Source organism: Bombus terrestris, chromosome 9 (genome assembly GCF_910591885.1).
Source record: "Bombus terrestris chromosome 9, iyBomTerr1.2, whole genome shotgun sequence".
In the NCBI taxonomy this organism is placed as follows: domain Eukaryota; kingdom Metazoa; phylum Arthropoda; class Insecta; order Hymenoptera; family Apidae; genus Bombus; species Bombus terrestris.
The window spans coordinates 1,396,315-1,419,234 of NC_063277.1; the positions used below are offsets into that span (position 1 = coordinate 1,396,315).

The following is a 22,920-nucleotide window of genomic DNA, read 5'->3' on the forward strand; positions in this document are numbered from 1 at the left end:
GCTTACTGCAATGTTTTCGCGATAGGTGTCGCGAATGGCTGTGAAATTCGCGCATATGAACGTACGAATACAAAAGAAGTATGTGATGTGATATGTATCATGTAACTATCTGTATCTCATCTATGGTATTGTACTTGTTTATTACAACTTTGATTTTTATTCGGTTTGTACGATTTTATAATATAAATGACCGAGTAAGTGCTTCTTTACTTAATCTTTTTCCTCTGTATATTATTTTATGCATATTTTTGTTTATTTAATGTTCACGAAGTATATAAACAAATTTAAGATGAAGTTTTAAAGTAGAATTTATATTACCCTTAATCAAAAAAGGTTCAAACTATGTTTATTGAATATATGAAAAATTAATATTGTATTATTTAGAGCAATTTACACATCGCTTCAGAACTTGCAGTTCACTATCATTTATTAACATTTCTATTATTAATGTTAAACTAATAAACAATTGACAGAAGTTTACAAATTAAAAAATAAAAGATTTCTGTTATTATATGTACATATGCTTGTATATACACCATATAAAATCCGTTGTATGTATATATATATATATATTTTGTTCGCGTAGTAGTGCTTGCTGAATCTTCAGTCGATAATACAGAGTGAGGATAAACGGTTTTAAAGGAGGGGAGAGCGACGTGACATGGAAGGAGAGTCGCAAGTCGTCACTCGTTTTGTAGCGTTGATGAAGTGCGTATCGTACGGCTTCTTGTTAGTTGTGAGGGCATTGGCAAGTGTTAAGTGTGTAAAATCGGTCCGTTAAAAAAGAAATACGAATTTTTCGATCATGGGTGGTAAGTCTAAGTTTAACAATATATGTATCTCGATCTTTTCTTTTTTCACATACTTTGCCTTAAGGTTACAGTCATTGAAAGCTCAATTGGGATGTGTGATAACGTCGCCGGTAACCGGTCTTGACCCAATGACCTTCATATGAATTATATCTCCCATAGACAACGAACAATAACCTCTTAAAACATAAATGTGGATGCATAAAACGTATACATTTTTATTTCATTATGACTGTTTAATTTACTATTTATGTTAGGAACAATTATTTCCTTCCGATATTTTATCAACAACTCAAAACGCATGTGTCTCGTTTTATTTTGCGAAAATCGGTCCAATTCGCGCTCAGTTTTACGATGTTTCCTTTGGACGCATGCGCGAAATCTCTTTTTTACTTTTCGATAGATTGGCGCGAATTTAATATTCTATACTCTGTGTTATGTATAGTGTTCTCGCATTAATTATTCTTCACATAATTATATTTTAAAATTAATTGTTTAAAATTACATTATAACGAACTGAATTATCGCCATTCCTTTCTCTTTTCCAATAAAACGTGTGATTCTATTCTTATGAACATGATCGAGCGGCCATATTTAAAAACCTAACATGACACACCTTTTAAAATTAGAAGTATAAAATAAAAACATCTGATGAATTGCAATGATTTCAGTTCTTATAATTACACAATAAATTGTGTTTATATAATTATGTTTAAAACATTATATTTAAAAAATAAAATTAATTTGTTGATTTATTTAGATATATGTATACTGTATTTATTTAAAGCATAAGTACGTTTACAACACAGATTCCTTCTTTTTTATTGTTTTGTGCATTAGAAACAAGATACCTTCTACATAAAATAAGATAACAGTCGGTGGTATTCCTGTAGGTTATTCTTAGCCGTCAGGGGAAGAAATTGCGGCTCTTTGCCAAAATTCCCTATTTCTTTATATTTATTTCGAACCCGGTAAAATTCGACTTCATGAAAAATTTGCTTCTGTAACTTTATCTATTTGTATTATATATTTGCATTATATATTTGCATCCAATATTTTTTTAGTAGATATGTACATACCGAAAAGATTCGCGTTTTATTATCTCCATTTCATATTGTAAATATTTATTTTCAGTTGAAATTATTCCTAATTCATATTACTTAATTGAAGATTTCTGTAATCGAGAATTATTTAATATTATTACGACGATGATATTAATGCGTTTATCGATCGACATGCTACGATGATGTAACAGGGAGCCGCAATGTATTTACGAAGAATTTTCATTCATGAAGAATAAAAAGAAAAGATAATATATTAAACGAAAATTGTGACATTAAGCAAGTAGTTTCACTCCGTACTTCTTCTTTTCTTACTTAATATTTATCTTCTCAACAAAAATTATGTCACAAAGTAACTTTTAGTCATTTAAAAAATCAGAATCGAATTATCATATTGTATGATTTGAGTATTGCAATGTTGCAGTTAAAATTCTTGTATTCCGAATAAAAATGTGCACCGCCACAACTAATACAGTTACGCTAAAACGGAAGTTCATTGCACGACAATTGATGCGAAATAGCCGTGCACTATTTTTATATAGATTCAGTCTTGACCTTCGTCTAGACGGGACCCGGAATTCTAGATTGCAAGGTTCGTCTAGATGTCTAGACGCACTCTACAATTCCTACTGTACCTCTTTATAGAACGGATTTCTAATTAAATACGATCTTTCTTGTTACTTTTTCCTCACCCTTAATTCTAAGCTCCACCTATCCGGGATAGTTACGAAACATAAAGGTGACTAGTCCCTAGTGGTCAATCTTCGTCTTTCAATTATGATATTGAAAGGGATAAATGAAAGAATGGTTTGATAATGACAACATTAAACCTAACTAGGTAACAAGTAATTAGAAAAATGAATAGTTCAAAGCGAGAACTGTCTAAAATGAACTTAGCTTGTTTTATAAACTTTCTGCTCAGATCTCTATACCATGAACTACTCGGCATAGAATCTCACGACGTTACATCCGCATAACTGCCCGTAGCAAATAAGTTGATAAAATTAGATCCCGACAATGGACGCTCCGTCAGTCCTCTACGGTTGCTAAAATTCCATCAGTAATTCAATTTTTACACTTCTATTTATAAATTCTTGAAGTTCTTCGTTAATATAACGTGTACAGGATAGAGGAAATGAAAAAAACTCATTGTTTTTTAACGAAAAATACGAAAGAGAGCGAGAAAATTTCTTAATACATATATGCTACAAAGTTAGAATTTTTGCGATTCTGAGTAAGAAAGAATTTCAGAAAAGTCATAATAATTTCAGGTTTGAAAGTTTTAGAATTTAAAGATCTTAGAAAGATCTACTTTAATTCTAATAGTAACTGGAACATTTTTCGATATATATCTAGTATAAATCCAAAAAACTTTGATATCTTAATTGTAATGGAATCTCATGCTAATATTGTGATTGAAGATACGAGTAATCGAGAAAACTATCTGAATGCACATTCCATATATATTCCGAAATAAGGAACGATAATAATGGATTATTCGCGTCGTAGGAAAAGGTGTCGATTCGTATACGTCTGTCTGAAGTATAATCATATAAAGAAATCTGGTCAGGCTTGGGAGACAAGTGCTTGACCTAACGCAAAGTATATGAATGCATTTTGTACAAACACGAGGCTGGGTTGCTATTATAAGCTAGCCGGCTTGTATAAATATAAACCTGTGTGGCAGAACGACGCCGGCAGTTTGCCTCTCGGGTTTCGTCTGCATATTACAATATATGAGAAGACGAGCACCGCCTTTCTCATAGCCAAGATAATGTTTTGTGTCTTTTAACACGCCCTGTGATAATGTCGGCACATCAGGAAACAAATAAAGAGACACTACTGCCAAAATCGTGACACATCAGGTTAATATGATTCTTCCGGCCATCGACTATTGGCCAACTTGGATCCATGCGTAATTAAGTGACGAAATAAATACGACGAACTGCCGTAATTTTCACAAAATATTCTTAGAAAAGACGAATCGAGTTTTCGCGTTTACCTAAGGAAATTTATTTATTTCTTTTTGGATAGATGTGATGAAATATCGAGCGTTACATTCATATTAACAGGCTTGATATTCTCATGTTGTTGTGTAAGAACAATAAGCGAATATTAAAGACAAGGAACCTATTTAATGCAAAAGTATTTTTTACTGTATTTCAAGTGTTCATTCTAGGATATCGAACAATTTAAATTATTTCTATTGGTGACTATGACAATGATTGAAATTGCATTCAATTTTTATAATTTATCTAGATTATTGATTTAGAATTTCATGATCACTAGCATAAATAGTGCTAGGTAATGTAAAAGTGTATGGAAAGATTCGATGCGATTCAGTGGGTTATCTATCGGAATACACCGGCAGCAGAAATCCCAGCTTTTCTCTTATATCTGTTCTCTTTCTCAACTCTCCTTATTATTTTTTTTACGCCTATGATTGACACAATTTCTTTGCATTCGTTACATTTAATTTCACTAAAGCCTTTAGTGTCATCTGCTTTCACATAAATTCTTTGAACCTGACGACAGATAAAGAATGTTAATAATGATATTCTGCAAGAGAAACCACAAATCAGATCATGAAATCATACTGATATTACCGGAATAATTCCGAAATGATATCAAACACTCAACGTACATAATTGATAATCAAATGTTAATTTCGTAAGTAATGTAAGTTAATATTGATCGTCGCTAGAAGTACAAAAACACTAATTACAATAACTTTGATGTGGAAATAAACTTTACTTATGCTTGCTTCATTTTTTATGAAATATTAGAAATGGACAAATATTTGTAATTCTACATTATCGATAATTTCATTGAATTCCACGTTAGATGTTGAATATATAAAATCCATATAGTGATAACGAAAATCGTTTTCTTCATATATCCATGTAATTGCATAATTAGATTGTAATTTAAATAGTGAAATTAGCAGCACTTAAATCATGGTATAATTAGATATGCAAATAGTATTCGCTGGTAAATTGTATGATAATAATTATTATATATTAATATATAATATTAATTATTATATATTATATATTAATGAACACTGTATCTAATTATCAATAACTAGACAGTTATTGAACACCTTTAATTTGTTACACTAAATAGTGGTATTTTGCGAAAGTGTCATTTCCGTGATTATAATGATAACCTCGTGAAATGCACCTAGCGCAGGAAACCTAATATCTCATTCAATGTCAATACATATAACACAGCCTTTCCAGAAACGTGAACGGTATATTTTCAAGGCTTATGAGAGAGGGACTACATACATGAAATAATTCTAGAATTATTACATATATGATTTAGCTCCATTTTGTGTTTCGTAAAACATGCTGCGTAATAAAATTCGAAAAATTGATCGAATTTAGTCAGGTATCCTGTGCTAATTCTTGCGCTATGGGATGGATACTTCCGGAGAATTACAAGTGCTTATTTATAACTCCATTAAGGCATTCCAGTAATTTATGTTAACAATTCATAGAGTTATTTTACATACCATTTAATGTTAATTTAATCTAATTGATGATTTTTTGTAGCGAAAACTAAATCCATTACTATTTTAGTCTTGATATTTTGTTTTGCCGATGTAACGGTGTTCTATAATGTTACAATTAAAAAGAAATGGGTCTATTAACTAATATTCACTCATTTATTGAATGGGATTAGAATTTATGTATTAGATGATATTATGTAAATTAGAAATACTTATTTTCAATATTACTTGAGAACTACTTGAAGAGTTGATAATCAGTTATCGTAAGGGAGCATAGTAAGATATTTTATCTTTTACATATATATATTCTAATGTAGTTTCTTGATCATATCCTATCGAACAAACCTATCGTTGGAGCACAAGTAGTATTCAGATAAATAGCTAAAAATAATATTTTTATTTTGGAACTAAATTTCTCGAGATTCAACAACTAGCCGGAGAGAACGACATGATGACATTTACGAAATAGAAATAGAAAGGGTTATAAATAAAGCAGCATCGTTGGATTTCTTATTGGTGAAAAACAAGTTGAACACATTTAAGTTCGCTTGCTTGGATCAAATGAATTTCTAGCATGTGCGTCTTCTTCTATTTTTATCACTTTAGAAAATATTTATGGATGCATTGAACGCACACTTTTGTAACTTTTCGAATTAATTCGAAATATATTTTTTGAAGAATATAATACACTTATAAAAATATATATGTATAACATACATATATAAATGTAAAAAATTGAGAGATTATTTTCGGAACATTTCGAAATTACAATTCAGAATTTGTAATAATTGTATATTATTTGTATTATTATTACAGTTAGTTTTTGCGTTAGACAATTGTTAGAATTGTGTAATCAGATTTATGTAATCATTAGGAAGATAACAAACACAACAGAATAACACCAACAAACTTCATAATGTTATCTTTGATGAGCTATATATACTAGATGAATATATTTTTACTTGTAATGTTTATTAATGATATAATGTCGAAGACAATTAAAAATTCAGTGCTTCAACCACTTATAAACTGATAAGACATTTGTGACATGTATGACCACTTATTTTCACATATAAAACATGTCTTATCAATTTATGCGCATAACATTGCACACACGAACATAGCAATTTATTTACACAATTGCAAAGAAATATTAACTACTATTTTTTTTTCTTTAATTATAATCATTCTATTATTTTTTTACAATCATTCTGATAATAATTATTTTAATTTCAAGGATACGCCTGGGTTACATTAGCTACCAACGATGCTTATTCTTTGGGTGCCTTAGTTTTGGCACACTCTTTGCATCAAGTTGGTACCAAGCACGAACTGGCCGTTTTGATTACTCCTGGAGTAACACAAACCATGAGGTAAACTCATTTCTGAATGGCTTATATTAGTATACTTGAATGTTTGCGTATTCTTCAATTTTCGAAAATCGTTCAAAAAATGAGAAGATAGCGTTAATATATTTTTGTTTGTATTTAAATTGCATATTAAATGCAGTTGATAATTGTTGCTTAAGATAAACGACTATTAACATTTTTGTATCAGCATACAGCTAAAATATTCTTTTTAATTGTATTTAGGGAAAAATTATCAGCAATCTTTTCTCTGGTAATGGAAGTAAATGTACTTGATTCAAAGGATGAAGCTAATTTAGCACTTTTAGCTAGACCAGAATTGGGTGTTACATTTACCAAATTGCATTGCTGGAGATTGACTCAATATGAAAAATGTGTGTTCCTTGATGCAGACACACTTGTAAGTTTGCAAAATGATTCATTTTAACGAAGACATGATTACTTGGATTTTAAAAGAATTTCGTGCTTTTATTTTTTATATCGCGCGTATGTTAGGTCATCAGAAATTGCGATGAATTATTTGAAAGAGAAGAACTGTCTGCTGCTCCTGACGTTGGTTGGCCTGATTGTTTCAATTCTGGTGTATTTGTATACAGACCATCCCAACAAACTTTTGCTTCTATTACTGCATTTGCTGCTGCTAAAGGTTCATTTGATGGCGGAGATCAAGGATTATTAAATATGTACTTTAGTGATTGGGCTAAAAAAGATATTTCTAAACATTTACCGTTTATCTATAATATGTGTTCTACTGCTACATACTCTTATCTTCCTGCATTCAAGCAGTAAGAAAATCTGCTTACTCTATTATAATTTTCTTACTTCTTTACATATACATGTATAACTTTTCATGTGAGTAATACATAAATAGAAGATAAAGTAATTGTAAATTTTGTTATTTAATAGGTTTGGAGATGATGTTAGAATAATACATTTTATTGGTATTACAAAACCATGGTTACAGTATTTTGACACCTTGACTGGTATTGTTCAACCACCTATGGATTCTTCACACTTGCAACCATTATTGCAATTATGGTGGAACATATTTTGTGAAAAAGTGCATCCTCAATTATCACCTATTATGGTAAGTTTGACCGACCATTTTTTAAATTAATCTACTACACTGATGATTTCAATATAATTTAGAATATAATTTATAATTAACCTTTTTTATTCTTTTCTGAATCTCACTATAGCCTTAAATATTAAGAAAACAGGTAAGGTTTAGATAATGTGCTTTTATTTTTGTTAAAATACTATATAAAATATGTAAGAATTTTTTAAATATATCTAGAAATAGAATATACAACATTTCAAAAGCACAATTATAAACATGCTTGATAAAACATAGCTAAAACTGTATATATATTGCACATAACAAATAATGTATATAAAAGTTGCTGTATTATAATCAGAATATTTCAAAAGATCTTTGAAAGGTTTAATCTCCTAATCTTCATTAATTCTGTCATCAAAGAATTTTTATTAATAAAATTGAATGTGCATGTTATTATTTTAAATAATAATATTAGAAGTGCTAATAAAAGCTACTTGATTACAAGTTATTTACAAAAATTTATTAGAAATACATTATTATATATATGTACATACATGTGTTGCAGTGGAATTCTCTGACATGATTTGTTTTTTGTTGCATTTAAAATATATTTAACTTTTTATTTTTTTTTTAATTTTCAATATTAATATTAATAGCTGAATTGATATAGAATATGTATAAGTTGCAAAAAAGACCGATAAAATTTTTCGTCACATTTTTATAAATGTTTAAAATATCACAGCTATTAATGTTTAATCTTCATTTTTATATATATTTTTTTAGTAGATCAGTGTCCATTTTTTCTCTTCTATTAGTATGTTTGTAACATACATTTAATATATTTTTATCATCATATAATATTATTTAATGTCTATTATAGTTGTAGTTAGTATCGTATTAAATTTATTCTAAAATATAAATTATTTTTAATCTATAAGTATATATTTTTTATAAACTTAATATATCTAAATACAATAGTTCAATGTTTAAGCTTATAAAATATTCTATATGATTAATTAGTTTTTAGTATTTATTATAATATTAAGTACAAGAAAAATGGACACTGTCAAATTAGTTTTCTACTAACCAATTGAATGTGCATTTTTCTGTTTTGGCATGATGCTTGCATAGGCTACCAGCACATTGGCACCAATTTGGCACAAATTTATTCCTATGCCTTCTGAATCCTTTTTTCCAAGAAGTCCCACTTACATGGACATGCAAAACAAAATACAGAATGACATATATTTAGAACCACCAGACTTCTCAGAATTCCAAGATCCATGGGAAAATTATTATGTACCAAATGATTCAGTTATCTATAAAGCAGAAAATAATAAAAGACAACAGTATTATTTCAAAATCAATAGTTCTTCACCTATATCTATATTAAATGAAAGTTCAAAATCTGTATGTCAGAGCCAGTCATCACCAGAATGTAACAAGGAATTCTATCATAATCAACAATGTAGTGAAAATATGTCTTCTTCACATATGCGAAATCACCATAATCAAGTACAGTCTAATCAATTCAGAAATGAAATTGAGCAACAACATTTGTTTCCTAATTCCAATGATACATCCACTTTAAATGTAGAATCTAATCATCAGCAAACTCAAGACAATGTAGAAAAATATATTTCTGTGCATAATATGCAATATCATCATTCTAGTGAATCCCATTATCAATCTACTAACAACCAATATATTTCCCAAAGTACTTGCAATGATAGTAATAGATTAGTATCAGAAGAAATAATGCAACATCAGCATATTGAGTATAAACATTCCTCTAATAATAGTAACAAATCATTTTCAGAAGAAATAAAACAACATCAACATAATGAAACTTATGTTGATCATCATTGTAGTTATTGTCAAATGTTTGATAATTTAAATAATAAACAACTTGTTCAACATTATGGACAAGGAAACCAAACTTGTAAATCTTTAGATGTCAATATTAATCATGACCAAGCTATGCCAAATAACATAGCTTATCAGAATAATCACTCAAATAAGCAAAATACTGAACGAAATGAAAATATAAACGTTACAGACAAACGGACAAGCACACTAATATCTACTAGTCCTCATCCTGATTCCAAACCTTGTACAGATTTCCACAATGTAGCAACGCAATCTGATTTACACATAATGGATGATCCAAATAGTTCAAATGTAAGTAACTGTTCCCATATATTTTTCTTTATATTAAAGTTAAAAGCACTCTCTTATTATATTTTAAAATATTTGCATTATAATTTTGAATATATTGCTTGTATATTTAGTATTTTTTGGGACATTACTTGCAGCTTTAATAAAATTGTTTAGTATAAAGTTTTTGTTATTTAATATTTTTAACAATGCTGATAAATATTTCCTGCTCTTTACATTTTTAGTTACTTCTACATTATCCCATAATTATTAATGAAAGTGATATTTGTTAAAAATTATTCAAAAGGTATAGTTTCCTAGAAATATAATATGTTATTATCATCATTGTGTTATTAATTTGCACTAGATTTGTATATTATATTGTTTTATGTTTGTGGTATATGTATTTATATCATATTACTATCACATGTAGGCAAGGTAACTTTACAAAATAATTTATATGAATGTATATTTATATAATTCTAATCTATATTCTTATATTATTTCATTTTACTATTACGTTACTAGTTATTAAATAAGAAGATCTCTTCTGATTTCATAGGCTGGCCTAGCTGGTGCCTTGGCTCAAATGACATTAGGTGAACCCAGAAGCGCTGAACAAATTGCATTAGAAGAACATATGCGAAAACAAAGTTGGGAACAAGGTCAGATAGATTATATGGGTCGCGATAGTTTTGACAATATTTGGAAAAAAATTTGCGAAACACTTGCTCTTGCGCCTCCACGGTTACCGTCCCCTCCTAAAGTAATTAATTAAGTAATACATAATGAATTGATAAAATTGTGATTTGCACATGAACATATCTATATCATGATTTGCAGGAAACGCAAAAACCTGAAAAAGCTACAACTGACAAGACTGATGAATCTGTTAAATCCACTGAAGCTATTCAATCTACTGAATCTGTAGATGAAGTGGATAAAGAAACTGGTATGTATTATAAAATATGTATAAAATTATTTTTTATAAATATTTCGTGATTATAAAAATTATTCAACTGCAGGTGATATAAAAATGAAACAAAAGTCTTAAGTTAGAAATAATATTTTTTATTATACGATAATTACGATTACATATCGAACCTGAAAGAATCTGAAATTTAATTTTACAATTAAGAATCTTTAATAATAATGGAAACTGTATACGAAATAGAAAATTAAAGTGCTCATAATGCAAAGCTATTAACTGTTTTTATAAAAATGCTTTGCGATTTTATTTGCCTCCCACCCTTTTTTAATACAGCATGTGGCATTCAAACTCATATTTGGAAGTAAAGACTTGAATTCTATAGGAATATAATTTAAACAAAATATCAAATTGTATTATTCAATAATATACTAGAGAATTTTTATATAATTTAAATAAGTGAAAAAATATATGTTTTTTATACAGTTTATCAAGTTTAAGTGTTTGAAACAGGAACAGAGGACAGCAACTAACAGATCCTGGCGCCATAGCATTGCTACGTCTTGTAATGTCGTTTTGCTTTAATGGGGTAAATATTTTGAGAACTCGCATCATCGATTCGCGATTTTTAAGTAAATTAAAAAAGTTTGTGGTACACAACTAAACCGATACACAGTATATGTTAAAACTTGCCTTATTAAAAATTATTTTACAATAATACTGTAATATTACATGTATAATAATACATGCTGTAATAAATTGTATCATATCATTAAGATATTAATATTACATATCACTTTGATTTCTATAATTTATAAATCAAAGAAATATAAAATACATTAATATTAATTCTCTTTTATCAATATATCTGCATTGATGGATTATTTTAAATTCTTTAGAGTAGTTTATAAAAAACGCTATTGTATTTATGTAACTTACTTATATGTACTTAAAACCAAAAGCACTTCGAGCATTTCATGCTTAATACAAATTTAATACTGCACTAAAAAACGAAATACTAATTACCATATGCATGATATTTTTACATCATCTTCTTTTTTAACACTACATTTCTGATGCTTGTGTAATGTAAAAATACTAATTCTATACTCCATGTGCTTTAAATTAATCTGAAATATTCGCATTCCACATATATATATATTACTAAATAACATTTCATAAGAGCACTTTTGCAATAACAGTTTCAATCGCAATCATTATATCCTTTATATTAGAATTAGAATTTTATCTAAGTATATTTTACATATGTATTTACATAAAGTATTGTTTGTATATATTTTTAATATATATTACTTATTATTTTTATGTTCATATAGAAATTATTCAAACTTATTTTTTAAAATAATAAAATTTAGATATAAGAATTATTAAATAAGAAATGTATTCAATTACATTTCTGTAACCTATTATATATATATATAATAGAAAGATAATAGAAAAAATATTTATTTATATGAGTATGTAATAAGATTATTTTCTCTTATTTAGCTCAGGCAACTACCTTTAATACGGAAGAACAATCTGTAGTTAATGATGTTCCTATAACAAATGTACCTAAATTATCGGGAGATCAAGAGAGTGAAGATAATATTTCCCAAAAATTTTCAACAAAATCAGGAAGTGCAATACCTGATATATTTATGGATTCTTCTACAAATTTTTCAATGCAAACATCTCATAAAAAAGTTGCAGAACTCAATACAACTTCAAGTACAAGTTCATTATTAAAAGAAGTTCCACAACAGACAACTGTATCTATAGAACCATCTAACTTAGTTCAATCTTCTTCAATTGAAGAACAAAAAGTAATTACCTCACAAAAAGATATTAAAAGCGAGTTAGAAAATGTAAAAATTCTTGAAATTACAGTAGATACCCAAGAAATAAAACAACCAGACCTTAGAGATGAAAAACATGCAAAAGAATTCCTAACTGCCTCTGAAATTCTAACAGTTAGCCCTGTTCCTATCCAAGTTGCAGAATCTGTATTACAAGTGGAACCAAAAGAATCTATGTCAGATTCTCAGATAATGCCGCAAGAAATTCTTTCCTCTACAATTACACCTGTTCATTTAACGGAAACAGAAGATAAGATACATATAAATGGTTTGACATCTTCAATTAATTTTACACAAAATAAAGAAAAATTAAATTTGGATAATTCCACAACTGTAATGAGTATCGATACTGCCAATAAATTAAGCCAATTAGAAGAAATTCCACAGAGCTTATTGTCAGTAGAGCAAGTTGAAACTCAACTTACTGAAACACCTATATTATCTTCAGAAAATTTAAGTATACCAGAGAAATCAGTGCAGGAAGAAACAATAGAATTAGAACAACAAAGTAAAGAAGGTGAACCTGACAGGGGTGAATCTAAGGGGAATATAAAAGAAATAATAGAATCAACTGAAACTCCATCAGAGCATGAAGTAACTGAATCAGCACCATCAGACAAAACTCCAGTTAGGCCATTAAGAACAAAAGAATTAAATGCACCTTCAACAAGTATTCAAAAAACTGCACAGCCAGATCCAACAGATCAAGAGAAAATAGTGAAAAAGATTGGAAGAAAATCTACAGAAAAGTCAGTGTCAGAAGTGGAACCTATGGAAGCAACTGATGGTGATGGCGAAAAGAAAGTAACCAAAAAAGTAGTAAAAAAGATTACAAAGAAAACAAAAACAAAATCAGAAGAAGGACTGGATGATATTGCAGTAGACAGTAGTTCTTCAAGTAAACAAAAAAAGGCTGTAAAAGTTGTTAAAAAAGGTATAAAATCGTCACAAACACCTGTTACTGATATCACTGTTCCTGAGACAGCTTCATCTAGTACTTCTGATGCACCAGTTCCACCTAAAAGAAAAACAAAACCCACAGCTTCAAAACCAGCTATTAAAAAATCCGATGTAGAGCAGTAATTATATCAAAAAGCAGACAATAATTATTTACATATTCTATAAGAAAGTTTAAAAACTGAAAACTATGAAAAGAATGAAAGGTGATACTCGCTAGTCCTTTCTAATTTTTTATATTTTTAATATATCTCAAACTGTATCACTCATAGCTTTGCTACTTTTTTAAATATTTTGGAATTTTGTTAGATAACATTATATTCCAACATGTTTTTTGCTTCATAATTTATGTAATCTGATTACATGTCTCTTTTTTAATGATGTGTCAATAGTAAATAAAACTTTTTTAAATTATACTCCTATCTATTTGTTTATATATGTTGGAATGAAATTAATATCATTTAAAGTATAATCTTCTGTAATTATTAATAACATCTATTATTTTAATATGTATCTTAACTAATTTTTTACTCAATTATTAGCTTCAATTTACTTAGTAACATATATATGAGTAGCTGTGATTGATTATCTTTAAAATACATATTATTTTAACAAAGATGTAAAAGGATATCTTTACATTTTATAGAACTATTGGTCAAGAAATGTTGCAAAAAATAATTACATATTTATACATTTTATATATATTAATTTGTATCTTTGTATACTTATATACAGAAACATATATAATATGCAATCGTACTATCATTATATACATTTTTAATTTAAAAAAATGTCAGACATTGTGTTTGAATACATTCATTAAGATCAAAAGATACATAAGTCTTAATTATTACCCATTTACAGATAATCCATTTCAATTTGTAAACAAAATTTAGTAATTTTACAATTAAATTTGTGTACCTACATATATGTTTCCTTATATTAATTAAATTATCCTGTACTGTATTTATTTAATATTTATGATAAATAAATAATTACCCATACTATTGAAATTACATACTGTTTTCACTTAATATCTAATAAATAAAGATGCTAGAAAAGGAAGAGTATTTTATTCAATATTAGTTATAATTATTGATTTCGTTTTTTATATAAAATATTTTCAGGAAACATTATGTGGAAATTGTATTGATTAATTTAACTCATGTATAATTAACGGTATTAATGGATAATGTAAATAAAATAAGTCATACACAATAGTAAGTTATAATGAGATACATTAATATTTTCTACACATATGTATAATATCTATTAAGGTATAAGTTGATGGTTAGGGGATACCCCTACTGTCAGATAACCCGCACAGCAGGCGCAAGCTTGCGCCGCAAGTAGATGCGAATCTACGGCAATCTCTACACAGTCTTAAGCAGTATGGTCGCTTGTACAGTTTTCTATGAGTGACAAGTAACGGTTTCTACATAAAGAAAACGTCGAATAATGATTTATCATAACTGAAGTGAACCAAAATTGGTGTAATGATCAAAGATATGGCTGATGATGAGGCCATACAGGCCACTAATGACGATGCAAGTGAGTGTAAAAGATATGCGGTTCAACTTGGTTACTGGTCCGATCCATTTATTAACTTTTTCGTAAAACAACCTGGTCGGAAAGCTCCGGAAATCAATCGTGGTTATTACGCAAGAGTAAAGGGGATTGAAGTGTTCGTTGACAAATTCCTTAAGGTATTTAATTCTGCTTTCTTTAAATTTCACTATTGCAATTTCAAAATTTGCATAACCTAGAACATGATAGAAACAATCCGGGATACAGCTGATTTGAGTAGCAAAGGACATACAATGCCGGAAACCTTGACCTGGCCGAGGCCCTGTCCTAATTTCCAAAGTTCTCTTTTTATCATGAAACAGTAAAATAGGTTAATCTAGTGCAGACAACGCATCTTTTTCTATAAAAATAACGAACAATTGAAAATTATGATTGTAATTATTAAACGATCTTCCGTCTCTTTTTAGTTAACGAAAGAAATACTTTTATTTTTCTTCTTTAACTACTATAATTAATTAGAATCGTAGGCAATCTATGTATATGCAGCTATGTACACAATCGTTACAATCATTTATTAACTTTCATAATCATTAATATACGCGGAATAAAGAATGTGAATGATAGGATGAATATTTTAGTTTCATTATTTATATATATAATAATATATATCTCAATTTAATATTATAAAATAAACATAAATAATTAATATAAATGTATACACCTAAATAAGTTTACCTATAACACACAGATAACATTAATTTATGACAAATGTAGCTATCTGGTGAAAAGGGGCAAGTTATAAACTTGGGTGCTGGATTTGATACTCTCTATTGGAGACTTAAAGAAGCAGGGAAGTGTCCAGCAAATTTTATCGAACTTGATTTTCCTAACATTACTGCTCGAAAATGTTATCACATCAAAAAACATAAACAATTAATAGATATGTTAAATACAGAAGGTAGAGTATATTTAGTTTTGCAATTTTTGCCTTTATATATAGATTCTCTTTAGTTAGAATTTACTTTGCAGATGGAGAAATTAGGTTTTCAACAACAGATCTACATGCTGCCAATTATCACTTGGTGGGAATAGATCTGCGACACATATCTGAACTTGTTAATAAGTTAACACAAGCAGAAGTTAATTTTAATCTTCCAACCATGTTCCTTGCAGAATGTGTCTTAGTATATATAGACACAAGTGCAGTTTCTGCATTATTAAAATGGCTTGCTGGAAAATTTCCAAATAGTATTTTTGTTAATTATGAGCAAGTGAACATGAAGGATAAATTTGGTCAAGTTATGTTGTCCAATCTACGTAGTCGTGGATGTTTGTTGGCAGGTGTAGAAGATTGTGAATCTTTGGAAACTCAACAAAGACGGTACTGTAATTTTGTTGTATTTCCTTTGTGTATTACCTTAAAAGTAATAACCATTTTATCAAAAATACAACTTAAAAATGTACATTTCAGCTTTACAATAAACAGTTGGGAAGGCTCTAATGCATGGACAATGGTAGAGGTCTATGATTCACTGCCTCTAGATGACCGTAGTCGGATCGAACATATAGAAATGTTGGATGAGCGAGAACTTTTAGTTCAGTTATTGCAGCATTATTGTATCTCAGTTGCTTGGAATGGACAAATATTTAAAAACTTGTCTATAGCACAGGGTTAGCTTTTCTAACTCTTCTAAGTTACTCCAGGTAGTGATACTGTGTCATTAAAAATCTATAAGCTTGTAAGTACATATGTGGTAACTAATGATACAAAATCATTGATTTTTAAGTTAATAAGTTTTGGTCTTAAATTTTTAATATAGATTAATACATAGTTTGATTTATAATAGTGTATTTCTTTTTATTATGTGTAGATATCTCTTTCATATATATTTGAAGTATTATAAAAAGCAATTTATATAAAGCTATACAAAACTGATGATTTATTCAAATAATTAATTTTATTATGTCAAATTTAAAACAAATATATTCTACTTCTATTGCGATTTGTGTGCTATAAATATCGTGAAAATAATATTAAAGTGGTATTAATGAAAGATTAAAACCCTTTCATATCTTTTTGAGCAGCTAAATATAAGATAGCATAAAAAATATAAAACTAATTTTCAGTCATGTGATGTTTATTTTATTGCTATGAATTCCATGTATTTCCTGTAAAATTAGTATTTTAATTAGAGATAATCTCAATCATTAACAAACTTTATTTCCCTATCATTTACTACTTTGTACTTGGAAGTTCTTATAATTATATTTATAAGTTTCATATTAAAAAGAATCATAATTACAGATAGTATTTTAAATTATTAATTAGTTCACTACATATGCAGTTTCTTATGAAGGTAATTTATGTAGAGTAACAACATGCAACGAAAGAAGGATTTTACTTAAACATAAAATAATAGAACAGCACATGTTTTGGAAAGTAATTTTTGAGTATATTGTTTTACAGGTGCCCTAATTTAAATGATAATTTACATGTACAGAAAGAATTAATTAAAATACAATTGCTATTCACATTTATAAAATATTATCACTTAGGATATTAAGATATAACACATTTCTGTGTATTGAAAAATATATACAGAAAATTGTATTTGCATTGTTATTATTTTCATAGAAACATGATAGGTAGATGGATCATAAAGTCGTAAAAAAATTTCTCAGGAAACAAATTATCAATACATTAATTAGATAATATTTGAGTCAGTTTTATTCCAATGAATTCAAGTTGACTCATTACATTGTCAATAACTTAATAAAATACAAACAATATTATTTTCTTATAAAGGAATATCAGGGTTGTGATATAAAAAGTAAAAGTAATGTGGAAAAGTGGAGAATTTATCAGATGATAATGGTATTAAAAAATTATTATATTGATCATAAAATCATTCTTCGTTTATACATTTTAATATATTGATTCTTATTTGACTTTATTAGTGCTTCTTTTTATTTGTGATAGTATATTTACTAATATTCTTATAAAGGCTTATTAGACCATAAGGTATAGTACATAGGGGAAACACACAAATACATATATTAACAGATTGTGAGTTTGTGTTATAGAATTCATATGTTTTTAAAGATAAGATTGCATACCTGGAGTAATACAAACACTAAGAAATAATCTAATATTCTATTTTTCTGAAAAGTTATGAATCACAGTTGTATCTGTCAGTAATGATAAATTCTTTCCAATTTCATGTTCTAAACATTCAATAATAAAATCATACCTCATCATAATAGTTTCATACCACTTTATTTACGTTTGAATGGTATTTATTATACATGTTAAATATTTTAAATAGCTTAAAGTTTGAGACTCAAATTGGTTTATCACTAATTATCATGAATTGGAGAAAAACACTGCCAATGTATAGTTGAAATGCAATGTATTTATTATCAAATTCTAAACAGTTGTAAACTTTTAGATGCTGAAAGAACAAGTATTAAATATTATTTCATTACTGATTTTTATACAATCAGAAACGTTGTATATATGTGTAATTAATGATAGTTTCCGTTTTGTAAATTCTAAAGAAAAAATTGATAATTTGAATCTCAAACTTAAGTGTAATACTTCTTATAGTACGAAATACACAAATTTTGTTTTTGCATGTACTTCACTTAATGATTAATGTTATTAATGTCTTATATGGATGCTGTAAAAGTTAAATCGTACAATGGCTATATTCTCTATGTGCTTCCATATTATAGACAGATAAAAAAATGATCAGAAAGTATATTCTTACCTTTGTGTAATGTTGTGATATTGTTAAATTGCGCATTTATATTACGATTAAAAGAAGATAATCAAGAGTTAATATTAATTATAAATTAAAATACTATGGTACTTTTTTTCTTATATTTAATATCACATTTAATGAAAACGTAAATGGGAGGAATGTTGTCAAACATTTTTAAATGTATGATACAGAAAAATTCTACTTGTATTTAATTTATTATAAAAAAAACCTACACACACAAACTTACTGTACATTACTCTATTTCTTAAGCATTCAATTCACTATTTTGTGAGATTTAATGAAAAATAAATAGCATCTACTTTCATGTGTATATTCTTTATAACAGTTTATTTACAATATCTCTTTTGTGTAAAAATATCAAAATAATTTCAGTACTGTTACAGATTCAATATTTCTAATATTATATAAGCTGTTAATTATTGTATATTAATTATTCAATGTCTGAACGTATCATTAAAAACATAGTGGGTTTAGTTGAACACATCCACCAGCATCACACATGTTCTTTGAAATTTTGGTTAAGTTAGTAAATACATTTAATTGCTTATCAAATTTCAAATTAGAATTCGCACGACGGGATGCCTATAATATAATAGTTAATTTAATAAAAATAAAGTATAAAATATAAATAAAAAATATAAATATAAAATAATATAAAAATAAAAATTGAGTATATATCAATAAGATTATATGCTTACCAGAGAACACCAAGTTTCTGCCATAAGAAGTTCGTGCTCCATACTTGGAAGTTTTTTGTTTGCAGATGTAGTTGCTCTGCTTAATACAATAGCCATAGTGTATATATCAAACGCTGCTTGAGCTAATCTGTTAAGAACAAATTGTTGCTCCACAATCTTATTTGGTCCATATTTGACAATGGCACTTTCTATACTTTGACCAAAAGTTTCTATGCTCTACAAAAATCAATCAATATCAAATAAATATTAATATATTTATGTCATAATACTATGAATTAATATAAACCTTAGCACACAATGTAGCACTTTTTTCTAAATTAGGATGAACTAAGTGCATAAGATTACGCGTTGATGACAACCCAATTGTTCGCATAGCTCTTTTACTTAGTTCTTCAAAGATCAATCCCAAATTGATGGTAGGAATCTTAAATGCTGACATTATATGTCGCAAATGTATGCCTGCAGATTGAAGTCCAGAAAGTACAACAAAAAGACGGAGGACATCATTGGCTCCTTCAAAAATTCTAAAGACACGTAAATCTCGCAGAACTCGTTCGAGACCAGTATCTTTCATATATCCCATTCCACCGAGTATTTGAATAGCTTCGTCACAAACCCACCATGCAGCTTCCGATGCAAAACACTGAAACAATTGTCTTGAACTTAAAAAATAAACAAATTATTAAGTTTTATTTTTTTTGTACTAGAATCTCACTTTAGAAATTGCAGCTTCCAAATAATAATCCTGACTTCCATTATCCATGTTTCCCGCAATTGAATATGCAAGACTCTCAGCTACATAGTGTAACATCGCCATATGGCCTAATTTTTCCTGTATACTTCCGTAATAATCTATCGTGTGTCCAAATTGTACTCGTTGTGTTGCATGTTCCACTGCTTTTTTGATACAATAACGCATAGTTCCGGAAAGAGCAGCAGCCATACCAAATCGACCATTATTTAAAACATTCATTGCAACCTGATAAAATACAAAGTGTTTAATAAATATTGTTTAAACAATTTGTAAACAAATTTTATTAAAATCTACTTATACCGAAAAACCTTGTCCTTCACTCCTTATAACATTTTCTGCTGGTATTTTAACGTTTTCAAAATTTACTTCTGCTGTATTACTACATTTAATACCCATCTTTTTTTCTGGTGGTCCACTTGTTACCCCGCCAAAGGATTTTTCAACAATAAATGCTGTAACTTTATCCTTAGTTTCACCAGTTTTTGGATCTTTCATAGGGACTTGTGCAAAAACTGTCATTATTTCTGCTAAACCACCATTTGATATCCAAATTTTATTGCCGTTTAAGACATAATGTGAACCATCTACTGACTTTATTGCACGAGAACGAATTGAGCCAGCATCTGAACCACTGCTTGGTTCTGTGAGGCAAAATGCTGCATAATCTCCACTGCAAACTCTTGGAAGATATTTTTCTTTCTGTTCTGGGGTACCATATAAAAGTATAGCCTATATGGATTAAATTAAATTATTTAGATTATTATTTTTATATGGGATATCATAAATAAATAAATAAATATATACCTTGAATCCTATACTTTGATGTGCACCTAACACAATACTAATACCTAAGTCGTGATATCCACATATTTCAACACATCTACTATATTGCGTATTAGTTAATCCTAATCCACCATATTTCTGAGGAACTTGGAGACCAAATACTCCAAGCTCCCACATTGTTTGCAAAATTTTTTCATCTATCGATGCATTTTCATCATTCTTCATTGGATCATTTACTTTCTAAAAGAATAAAAATTTAAATTAAATTGATAAATTTCTGAGAGGTTTCTCACATTTTTGTTAGAACCTTGTTACCTCAAAAAATTTTTCTATGGGATCTATTATTAATTTTAATGTGTCAAGTTGTTCTTCATTCAAAACATCTGGAAATGGAAACATTTGAGTAGTCTCTAACTGACCAAGGAAAATATTCTTAACAAAAGATTGAGATTTTGAATCTATATCTTTTTCCTGCTTTTCTTTGGGTGCATTTTTTACAGCAGCTTGTGTTGCAAAACATCTAAAATACATCATATTATATAAGTAAATATCAAATAATTTATTACTCAGATTAAATTTTAAATTAAGGATTCATTTACATAATTTTTTTGTCACTTTTATATCACAGATAGATATATATATACATATTATTAACTTTCTTTATATATAATATATTGACAATATTTATTGCATTTTTTAAAAATTATTTATATAAATATATTATAGTTGCATATAATAATGGAATTGATGATTATTGATTGAATTTGTTCATTATTCATCAAATTGTATGAATAGCAACTGTTTTCAATTTTTATGTATCTAAGTATCATCTTATCAAGTCAAAATATACATTCTGTTTACATATATATATCATATTTATCCAAAGTCCAATTAGTCAACATATTTTACATAAATATAAGTAGTTAAAATACAAATTTATAAATTCGTATATAATAACTTAATAATAATTTAATTAACATACACAAAATAATTTTTGTCAATTATTTTAGAAAGTGTCAGAAAATGTGAAATATCATACAGAATGTACAGAGCAGCTTGCTATCTTATGACAGATAATTGTTGGATACTTTTATATGACACATACCTTTAACAATAGCACAAAAATGCTAATGTATTATTATATTTAAAAAAAAAGCAATTTACCTGGCATTCGAGTTAATGATTTTAATAAAATTTGAGGGTTTTAGTCCAATATAACTTGTAATTCGTAGCATTTTCAAAATTCACGTTAATACACAAATTTTATGAAATATTTATTCCTAATATAATAAAATCAACTTAAAAATTATTTTTACACCCTAAAATAAAATTTAAGACAAAACGGAAAAGAAGTAATCAACTTTTATGAAATTAGGACAAAGTTTAATTCTATGCTACTACCATTACGAAAAATTGAACTAATGTACAATTGGTTTAGAATACAAGAAATGGATCTTATATACATGTGGATACGACACACACATACATACACATAGATATCTATATGTTTTTATGTTCAGAAATTTTAATATCTATAGTCGATCAATAATAAAATAATATTAAACAATTTTGTTTACATTTTAATTAATATCAGAAATTAATTAATATTAGAAATATCTAAACAGATGTTTTACATGATTCATATTTTTATTTTAATATTT

General features: G+C 27.8%; 3 protein-coding genes across 9 annotated transcripts; 2 read left to right on the forward strand and 1 right to left on the reverse strand.

Annotated features, from left to right (window-relative positions):
• The first annotated feature begins 626 nt into the window (after positions 1–626).
• LOC100651605 (microtubule-associated protein futsch) lies at positions 627–14,552 on the forward strand. Of its 7 annotated transcripts, none has more exons than XR_007225067.1 (10): positions 627–812; positions 6,622–6,757; positions 6,977–7,151; positions 7,247–7,536; positions 7,658–7,838; positions 8,943–9,992; positions 10,531–10,734; positions 10,812–10,920; positions 11,383–11,485; positions 12,406–12,505. XR_007225067.1 is itself a non-coding variant. In XM_048408355.1 (9 exons), the coding sequence occupies exons 1-9, from the start codon at positions 806–808 to the stop codon at positions 11,394–11,396; spliced, it is 2,166 nt and encodes a 721-aa protein (XP_048264312.1). In that variant the 5' UTR covers positions 627–805; the 3' UTR covers positions 11,397–12,505. The 7 variants fall into 7 exon arrangements, 5 of the variants coding, with proteins under 5 accessions (XP_048264312.1, XP_048264310.1, XP_048264311.1 ...); XR_007225066.1 differs by having other exon boundaries at positions 628–812; positions 11,410–11,485; XM_048408355.1 differs by having other exon boundaries at positions 11,383–12,505.
• A 493-nt stretch (positions 14,553–15,045) lies between these two features.
• Positions 15,046–19,334, forward strand: LOC100651839 (leucine carboxyl methyltransferase 1). The gene is made up of 4 exons (XM_003397385.4): positions 15,046–15,418; positions 16,014–16,197; positions 16,269–16,620; positions 16,711–19,334. The coding sequence occupies exons 1-4, from the start codon at positions 15,209–15,211 to the stop codon at positions 16,913–16,915; spliced, it is 951 nt and encodes a 316-aa protein (XP_003397433.1). The 5' UTR covers positions 15,046–15,208; the 3' UTR covers positions 16,916–19,334.
• On the reverse strand, positions 19,321–22,711 carry LOC100651720 (very long-chain specific acyl-CoA dehydrogenase, mitochondrial). Its single transcript, XM_003397384.4, has 8 exons — positions 22,424–22,711; positions 21,575–21,779; positions 21,281–21,499; positions 20,777–21,205; positions 20,438–20,701; positions 20,009–20,365; positions 19,723–19,938; positions 19,321–19,606 (listed from the first exon to the last, which is right to left on the reverse strand). The coding sequence occupies exons 1-8, from the start codon at positions 22,492–22,494 to the stop codon at positions 19,478–19,480; spliced, it is 1,890 nt and encodes a 629-aa protein (XP_003397432.1). The 5' UTR covers positions 22,495–22,711; the 3' UTR covers positions 19,321–19,477.
• Positions 22,712–22,920: the final 209 nt, after the last annotated feature.

Bases quoted from the DNA above. Each gene is read 5' to 3' on its own strand.
- LOC100651839 (XM_003397385.4), top strand. From the start codon at position 15,209: ATGATCAAAGATATGGCTGATGATGAGGCCATACAGGCCACTAATGAC. The intron at 15,419-16,013 runs GTATTTAATTCT...TGACAAATGTAG, and splicing joins TCGTTGACAAATTCCTTAAG to CTATCTGGTGAAAAGGGGCA. The intron at 16,621-16,710 runs GTACTGTAATTT...TGTACATTTCAG, and splicing joins TTGGAAACTCAACAAAGACG to CTTTACAATAAACAGTTGGG.
- LOC100651720 (XM_003397384.4), bottom strand. From the start codon at position 22,494: ATGCTACGAATTACAAGTTATATTGGACTAAAACCCTCAAATTTTATT. The intron at 20,702-20,776 runs GTATAAGTAGAT...GTATTTTATCAG, and splicing joins GTGAAGGACAAGGTTTTTCG to GTTGCAATGAATGTTTTAAA. The intron at 20,366-20,437 runs GTGAGATTCTAG...CAATTGTTTCAG, and splicing joins TGGAAGCTGCAATTTCTAAA to TGTTTTGCATCGGAAGCTGC.
- LOC100651605 (XM_048408352.1), top strand. The intron at 7,152-7,246 runs GTAAGTTTGCAA...CGCGTATGTTAG, and splicing joins TCCTTGATGCAGACACACTT to GTCATCAGAAATTGCGATGA. The intron at 9,993-10,530 runs GTAAGTAACTGT...CTGATTTCATAG, and splicing joins ATGATCCAAATAGTTCAAAT to GCTGGCCTAGCTGGTGCCTT.